Consider the following 9,700-nt stretch of genomic DNA (forward strand, 5'->3'; position numbering starts at 1 on the left):
TAAACGATATCTTCACGTTCGTTCTTATCCGTAATACACTTCGAGATTTAACAGTGGCGACGAGTTTTGGCAGAAATCGGACCTCACGACGTGGTAGTATACAATCCGTAGCGTATTTTGGACAGCTCTACGGCCCGCAGTTAACTATTGAACTCTTGTAATCCTTGACTGATGATGGAAACTTTGATGAATTCAATTCGAGTCGGCCCCAACATGGCGGCCCGCATGGTGTGAGAGAAAACCGCATGGTCTGTGCGCTATTTTCGGACAGCCGGTTTGCGTGTCTCAACCTGTTACCAGTCGATTTCAAGTTGGACTAGATCCTGCAACTGCGTTACGAATCAATCGGTTGCATGTTGAGCAACTTTTGAGCGAAAAGAACAACGAAATAGAGACTTGAATTTCAACTTAATCCATCTGTTCTTTGTGCGTCCGGTAATTCGGTAGTATGGCGACTGCATACATTGGTGGCGTTGGTCATTTTGACCACACAAAGGAGACTTTTAGCTCCTATACGGAGCGTTTGGACATGTTCTTTTTAGCAAACAACATTGTTGATGTGGTTGGTGCGGAACCAGCAGATCTCCTCCGTCAAGCGGGGGTGGTGGCGAGAAAAAAAGCGATTTTCCTTAGCGAAATTGGGGCGGAGGTTTACACCGTCCTGGCAAATCTCACGTCCCCAGATAAGCCCAGGGACAAAACCCTGGATGAACTCTTCACAGTACTAAAGGCGCATTTCAATCCAGCCCCATTGGAAATTTCTGAAAGCTTTCACTTTGGCAAACGTGACCAAAGGTCGGGGGAGAATGTGAGCGATTACATTCTGGCCCTCAAGAGACTGACCTTGCATTGTAATTTTGAGAACTATCTGAACCGAGCATTACGGGATAGGTTTGTTTGTGGCCTTCTGGATTCGAAAATCCAAAATAAGCTGCTGAACACTGCTGACTTGACTTTCGAACGTGCCTGCCGGATAGCGTCGGCAATGGAGATGGCCTCCAAGCAGGCCAAAGAAATGAGACCATCTGGAAATTCAAACGGAGTGGTTAACAAAGTAGGAAAGTCAGACTACTACAAGAAACAGACACCATCAGGTGGTCGAAAAAACCGAGGTACTGTCTCATGTTATCGCTGTGGTGCCAATCACTTGGCTCCAAATTGTCCTCATAAGGACGTGGTTTGCAGAAAGTGTGAGAAAACGGGACACTTTGCAAATCGATGCAAATCTAACGTGACTGCATCAGGAAAACCAACCGGAGACAGCCGCCACAAATCCTACAAATCAAAGAGTGGTGGTGTGAAGCTAGTAGCGGAAACCGATGAGTTTGGAGCATATGACGATGAACTTGGAATTTACAACGTGTATGCTGTGTCGTCTGAAAAGACTGGGTACTTTGTGACGCTAGACTGTAACAATACCCCTTGCGAGCTGCAAGTGGACACAGCAGCAGACTTTTCCATAATGTGCAAAACAGACTTCGATACTAAGTTTGCCGGTACCCAACTAGAGAGGTCGAACATTCGTCTGAAAACATATACAGGTGACCACATCAAAGTATGTGGCACCTTTGATTGTAATGTATTGTACAACAAGCAACAGGTCACCTTGCCGATGGTAGTTGTGAATCACGTAGATCGCCCCGCACTTCTGGGTCGAAACTGGTTGGCAAAGTTGAAACTTGACTGGGGTCAAATACTCAGTGTAAACACGGTTAAACGAACGGGGAATGCCAAGGCAAGGCTAGACCTTTTGCTTCGTAAACATAGTAGACTGTTTGAGGACAGTTATAATGGTATGAAGGGTCATGAAGCTCACATTAGGGTAAAACCCGATGCTGCACCTGTCTTCCATAAGCCGCGAAACTGTCCATACGCCATTCGCGATAGGGTTGAGTTGGAGCTGGATAAACTGGAAAAAAATGGCGTAATGAAGAAGATCGATAGATCTGATTGGGCAAGCCCAATCGTTGTAGTCCCAAAAGCGGACGGGTCCGTCCGAATCTGTGGGGATTACAAGGTTAGTGTCAATGGCGCAGTGGAAGACGAGCAAACCACCCTTCCTACCACCCAAGATTTGTACCAACAGTTGTCAGGCTCAAAGGTATTTTCAAAGCTGGACCTTTCGCATGCTTATGCGCAGCTTAATGTTGACCAACAGAGTAGGAAATATCTTACCATAAACACACACAAGGGTTTGTATGAATATCTGAAATTGCCATATGGTATTAAGTCGGCTCCTAAGATTTTTCAGGCAAAGATGGACCAGATTCTACAGGGAATACCCAAAACTGTGTGTAAACAAGATGACATCTTGATGGGTGGCAATGATGACAATGAGAACCTGGATATCTTAGAACAGGTGTTAGACCGACTAAGTGAAAACAACGTTCATTTGAAATTACCCAAGTGTGAATTTCTTGAAACAAAAACTGTATATCTTGGTTTGGAATACAGTGGTGAGGGTCTCAGACCTGTAGAGTCATCAGTTGAAGCCGTCAAAAAGGCTCCTCTCCCTCAGAATGTTTCGCAGCTGAGGTCGTTTCTAGGTATGGTTCAATAATACCACCAGTTCTTACCTGATCTAGCCACAGTTTTGAGCCCGCTTCATGAACTGTTGAAGAAAGGAGTTCAGTGGCATTGGTCAGACAAGTGTCAGAAAGCATTTGACAAGTGCAAAAGCGCGTTGACAAGCGACACATTGCTGGTGCATCATGATGCAAAGAAAAAGTTGCGATTGGCTTGCGTTGCTTCGTCGTATGGTCTGGGAGCCGTGCTCTCTCACGAATTTGACAAGAAAACAGACAAGCCCATTGGATATGCATCCAGGACCAGGAGTCCGAGCGAAAGAAATTATGCTCAAATTGAGCGAGAGGCTTTGTCCATAATCTTTGGTGTGAAGAAATTTCACAATTTTCTGTATGGAAGGAAATTCACTTTGATTACGGATCACAAGCCTCTCTTAGCAATTTTGGGGCCAAAGTCTGGTATACCCACCATAGCTGCAGCACGTATGCAGCGGTGGGCCTTGATTCTTTCCGCGTATGACTACGATATTGAATATCGTGACTCCGCATCACATGCCAATTGCGACGCACTGTCCAGATTACCCTGTCCTGAGTCAAGTGACGAGGGCATGGAGAGTAAAGTGTTTGCTGTCAGTATGATAAACGACAATTTCCCAGTGTTGGCTGAGGAAATAGCGAGGGCAACAAAGGTACATCCAGTCCTAAGCAAGGTTCACCAGTTTGTTCTGGCAGGTTGGCCAGCAAAATGTAATGGCCTGTCCGAGGCATTTAAGCCTTATTTCAATCGACGAGACCAACTTTCGGTCGAGCAAGGTTGTGTCCTGTGGGGCACTAGGGTGATCATTCCTCCGAAATTTCGCGAGAAAATTCTTGAGGAACTGCACTGGGAACACCCAGGCATTTGTAGCATGAAGGCACTTGCCCGTAGTTTTGTTTGGTGGCCCAAGTTAGATGAGGAAGTTGAGGCAAAGGTCAAAGCCTGTTCTACTTGCCAAAAGGTCAGACAAACTCCAGCCAAAGTGCCCTTGCATCCCTGGATATGGTGTAGCCGGCCCTTCCAAAGGGTCCATATTGACTTTTGTGAAGACAAGAAACAATTTTTCCTGATTTTGGTAGACAGTCATTCAAAATGGGTTGATGTGAAGGCAATGAATGTCACTACCGCAGACAGAACAATAGACGAGCTACGGCTCATTTTTGCAGAGCATGGTTTGCCTGAACAACTGGTATCCGATAATGGTCCTCAATTTACCTCCCTAGAATTTGCAACTTTCATGAAAAAGAACGGTATACGTCACACGCTTGTGGCACCATGAAAAAGAACGGTATACGTCACACGCTTGTGGCACCATATCACCCTGCCTCCAATGGGGCGGCGGAAAGGGCGGTTAGGTTGGTAAAAGAGGCATTTACCAAGCAGGTAATCGACGGTAACAAAGGTTTAACCCTCAAGCACAGAATTGCCAATTTCTTGCTAAGGTACAGGACCACACCCCATAGCACCACTGGTGTCAGTCCTGCTGAGCTAATGACAAAAAGGCAACTGCGAACCAGACTGACTCTGATCAAGCCCAATGCTGCCAGCATGGTTGAGAAAAGACAGGAAGCGCAGAAAGTGCAATTTGATCGGCACAGGAAACAAAATAGGGATTTTGAGGTTGGCGAGGTAGTGCGTGTGAAAAACACCAGGGCAACATCAAGGCTTGATAGATGGCTCCTTGGTTCAGTGGTTGAGGTCAAGGGACCTAGAAATTATGTTGTAAAAATTGGATCATCAAGTAAGTTGGTTCATGCTGATCACATGATCACAGCGACCGATCAGGCCACGGATCAACAACAAATTGCTGATGAGTCAGCGGTACCAGATTTTCTAGATGACCCAATTCAGCTTGCACCAATTCCTGTAGGTGTTCATGTTGGGAACAACACAGTTCCTCCAGTCACGCCAGTGGGGCAGAGAGCTGATGTCACTAACACCCCTGTTAGACATGCTCAAGTATCTGCTGAAAAGTCCGCGCAGTTGCCTGCACCGAATAACCCTGGGCCTGAACTTAGAAGATCTACAAGGGACAGGAGACAAGTCCAGAAATTGAACCTGTAATGTAATGTCCTGTCACATAGCAATGATAACTAGGATAGGTTAGTTAGAATTTATTCTGTAGTTTATAAAATGCTCAAAGCATCCTTTTTCATCAGGGGGAAAGCAGTGTAATATATTTGATATGAAAGGTTTAAATGTCGCGCCCTTCTTACTTGTGTAGCGCGCATGCGTATTGATGTTTTATGTAAATAAACCACGCTGTCGTATCTTATGAGCTAAACGATATCTTCACGTTCTTTCTTATCCGTAATACACTTCGAGATTTAACAAGATTCTTACAGATTCCTTCAGTCCAGTTTAGACAACATAACCAAATCAATGGTAGATGATGATTTCATAATAACAAGACAGATGTCCCCTGTTAATGAGGATTTCAAACTATTGAGAAAGAAAGGATCAGTTCCTTATTCCTTTTACACATCACATGAAAGTTACCTTTACACATCACATGAAAGTTACCAAGTTACTTACTTAGAGAAATCTATATCCTTTGATGAATTAAAGCATGAAATGTTAAAAGATTCAGCTTACGAAGAGGCCAAAAATATATGGGATCATTTTAAAATCAGAGATCACGGAGAGTTCATTGATCTGTACCTCAGAACTGATGTGTTACTTTTAGCTGATTTAATTGAAAAATTCAGGGATGTCAATTTGAACTACTTTCAGATCGACCCTTGTCACTGCTGCTCTGCACCCGGTTTAACCTGGCAAGATGGTTTGAAATACACTGAGATAAACCTCGAACTTCTCACGGACAGTAACATCTTACTTACTTTTGAAAACGCAATAAGAGGAGGTATTTCAGGAGTGATGGGAACATGACACGTCAAGGAGATGATCACCACAAGCTACTTTGCATCGGTGCAAATAACCTTTACGGTTGGGCATTGATGGAACCTCAGCCTTATGGCAGTTTTGAGATGATGGAAGACAGATCAGGACAAAGTCCAGAGAGCTTCGCTCGATCCATTACTGCAGAAGCGATATAAGGAATTCCTAAGCACAGTGAAGTAATCTTAGAGGCAGACTTGGCTGATCCCGAAAAAATTCAAATTCGAATCAAAGAACTTTCCATTCTGTCCTGAATCTCTTTCAATCGATGATGAGGATTTAATTCCTTACCAGAGAGAGTTACCTTGTGATAAGAAGAGATCTCGTGTAGAAAAGTTAATACTGACTCAAAAGGATACAATAGTGCATTACAGGATGCTCCAGTTTTACTCTAAATGAAATGGCCAGGGCCATTGTGCTCACCTCATGTGGAGGAAAGATGGATAAAGAGCATGGTATTGTGTCATGTAGTGTTAGGTTTGATGTAGGTCCAAGCAATTATAATTTCCCCAAATTGGCCAATTTACAGTACATTCGACCTCTGTGACCTTGAAAAGTAGGTCAAATCAAAGAAGACCCGGGTGACACATTGAATGGTTGTTAGAATTAGATGTACCTATGATATAAAATTGGTGCCAATCGGGCAAGTCATTACTAGGAATAATGGCATTTTGAAGAATTTAGGATTTGGCCCCCTCCCTGGAGGCCAAACGGCAAATCAGATCGCACCAAACTTCGGTACCTGAGATCACCTGACCAAGTGGTACACGTGTACTTAATTTGTGATCAATAGTCATTGCAGTTAAGAAACGTGCCATAGTTACGGCCTGACGGCGAATTTACGCCATTTGACCTCTGTGACCTTGACAAGAAGGTCAAATTAAAAACCTGTGTGACATATACTGTATGGTGGTTAGATGTACCCATGATATCAAATTGGTGGCAATCGGGCAAGAAGTTAAGGAATAATCACATTTTTAAGGTTTTTGGATTTTGCCCCCTGGTGGTCAAGTGGTGAATCATATTGGACCAAACTTCGGTCCCTGAGATCACCTGACTAAGGGGTAAATGTGTACCAAATTTGGTATCAATAGTCATTGCAGTTTAGAAACGTGCCATCGTTACATCCTAACGGCCAATTTACACCATTTGACCTCTGTGACCTTGAAAAGGAGGTCAAATCAAAAACCCGGAGGATATATGATGCACCTTTGCTAGAAGTACCTACCATATTTTTTTCAAAATTTCCCGACTACTATTAAGGGAGATATTGCATATTTTCACTTTTAACATTTGGCCCCCTGGTGGCCAAACCATGAAACGAATCGGACCGAAACTTGGTCTCCAAGGTGTCATTACATAAGGGTACATGTGCACCAAGTTTCAACTCAATAGCTCTAACAGTTACGAAACGTGCCCTGCTAACGGACGACGGACGACGACGGACGACGACGACGACGACGACGACGACGACGACGGACGACTGACGCCACGGTATGGGATAAGCTCACCTCTGCTAAGAGGTGAGCTAAAAAGGAATGGTACTTAAGAAGGTTTATTCTGTGATAAGTTTCAAGCAGTCAAAGTGGTTGGCGCCCAACATTGATTTTAACACTAAAAGGAGGATGGATTCCACTACTAATTTTGAGAAAGATTATTTTAAACTGATGATCAATTCCTTTTACGGCAAGACCTGTGAGAACATAAGGAACAGGATGGAAGTTGAATTGGTCACAGACGGAGAAAGAGCCAGGAGCTTCATGGCCATTCCTAGGTTGTCCCCAATTTGCATATTCGACTAACAGAACGCAGCTATTAGCATGAGGAAAACATCTATGAGGTTCAACAAACCAATTTACATCGGTGCTTCATTCTTGGAATTGTCTAAGTTATTAATGTATGAGTTCTACTATGAATTACTTCAACCTTACTTTGGTGAGAAGAACTTGGAACTACTGTATCTTTATACTGACAGTTTTGTCTTAAAGTTAAAGACTGATGATTTGACGATAGACCTGATAAATCTTAAGGACCATTTCGATTTCAGTAACTACTCTAAGGATCATCCACTCTACAACACTAGCAAGAAGAAGGTGCCAGGTTTCTTTAAGGATGAGCTGGGATGAGAAGAGATGATAGAATTCATTGCCTTGAGAAGTAAGATGTATGCTTACAGTACAAAAGATTCAGAAGCAAAGAAACTGAAGGAAATTACCAAGAACGTGGTTCAGAGCGACATCTCATTCAGTGACTACGTTGACTGTCTTAAAAACAGTAAGTCAAGTGACCGGACATTGTCTTGAGAGCAGAGCTCAAACCCAACCAAGTTGTCAAGACGAAGTCTGAACCACAAAATGAGATATCTAAGATCAGAAAAGCATCAGATCTATTTGGAGGAGGTTGACAAGAAAAGCCTCTGTCCTTTTGATGACAAGAGATTCATCTTAGAAGATGGAATTTCTACGCTGCAATTCGGTATGTATTATGAAAAATACATTGATTACTCTGATTCAAACTTTGTTTGTTATTTTGATGTTTGATAAAAAAACTATTTAATAAATGGCTAGAATTATTATCGAGGGTAACATTGCCTCGGGGAAGTCAGAATTAATCGGAAGCATGAAAGAAGTCTCAGACGTAGTAATAGTACCAGAACCATTAGAGCTGTGGAGAAACTATCATGAGAAAAATCTGCTTGAACTCATGATGAAAACATTCATTGAGAGGTGGTGCTCTGTTATAACTATGACTATGGCTTCGTCAAGAGAACAAAGTTCGACTTCGTCAAGAGAGCTTTGCTCGACTTCGTCAAGAGAACAAAGTTCGACCCAAGGGAAAACAATAATTATGGAGAGAAGTATTTTCTCAACGCACCATATCTTTTCACGCCTGATTTGGTTAAATGGGAATTTAACTTGTGGACAATATGATGATCTAAAAGACACATATTTCAAGCACTGCAAAAATAAGTGTGATAAACCCAATTTCATAATTTACCTCAGAACAGATCCAACGGTTTGTTACGAATGATTGAAAAAGAGAAACCGCTCAGAAGAAAATTCAGTTAATTTAGATTACCTAAAAATGGTTCACACGCTTCATGAAAACCTATTCATTGAAAACCAACATGATTTACCATGTGTGGTTATCCTTTTGAATAGGAATGAGAAAATGGAAGATGTTAGGAAGAAATTTATGAACTTGTGTTTGGCATTTCAGGTTGTTAATTAACAGTTAATTAAATAGAAAATAGACTACGACTTCGTCAAGAGAGCAAAGCTAGATTTCATATTAAGAGAAGAAGTTTGTAATGAAGCCATTTTTGAGTATTACTTACCTGAACAAATAAACATAAAATCTATTACTTTGAAATCGATATCCTTTTACAATTCTTGGTGGACAGGTGATGCCATTCCAGGTATCATTGAATTAGTCAAAGCGAAAACTGACTAGGGGCAACTATCCAACTCTTTCACAATTAATTTTGATGCTCATTTTAGTTCAGCAGAACTGTGTTCCTTTATAACGGAGCACCTCAAAAATCTTGCAGGGCATGTTCAATTCATCTATGACAACAATAACTGCATTACAACTGAACTTGCTTAAGACAGCCCGCTTATGCTGAATGATTACTATCTCGGGGATGAGTACTTTACAATAGTAAATAAGTGGTTTGGCTTTAAGCAAGAAAGATTCACCAAGAAAGGAAAATGCTACTCCACCAAAAACCACTTAACTTTTACAGAACACAACTTAATGTAATATCAAATTTTGTTTGTCCAAAGTAAGACACTCTACAACAATAAACCTTCTGACATCTTTTGTATTGTACCAGTGGAAGATGGCAACCAGATAGAGAACCAGAGATATGAGCTTAATTGTAATAAAGTTGTGAACAAATGTACAAATCATCTCAAATTTGAAATCATTGATGATTGAGGTAAACTAGTTAATTTCTAATTTAATTTTTTTAATTGGTCCTGCTCTCTGGACTTTGTCCGGTTCAGCTTCTGGTTCTGGTTCTGGTTCAGCTTCTGGTTCTTTGAATGTTATCTTGTCCCTTTTTAAACGCTTGAATTCCTGAGACCTTTTACCTAACTCTCGTGTCCACGCTAATTGCTTCCCTTATCAGGCTTTCTTGGGTTTCTCAATGGTCGTCACTCGAGCTACAGGAGCCTCCTGATTCTTCATTTATCTTAATTGATTTTTCCTGGTCCTTACTGATGCTATGTTTGGCATC

The 9,700-nt window shown here is 41.9% G+C and overlaps 1 protein-coding gene across 1 annotated transcript; it reads left to right on the plus strand.

The window, feature by feature from the left end:
• Positions 1 to 448: 448 nt before the first annotated feature.
• On the plus strand, positions 449 to 2,560 carry LOC135488526 (uncharacterized protein K02A2.6-like). The gene has a single exon (XM_064773162.1). The coding sequence runs from the start codon at positions 449 to 451 to the stop codon at positions 2,558 to 2,560; it is 2,112 nt and encodes a 703-aa protein (XP_064629232.1).
• The last annotated feature ends 7,140 nt before the right edge of the window (positions 2,561 to 9,700 follow it).

Source organism: Lineus longissimus, chromosome 5 (genome assembly GCF_910592395.1).
Source record: "Lineus longissimus chromosome 5, tnLinLong1.2, whole genome shotgun sequence".
In the NCBI taxonomy this organism is placed as follows: domain Eukaryota; kingdom Metazoa; phylum Nemertea; class Pilidiophora; order Heteronemertea; family Lineidae; genus Lineus; species Lineus longissimus.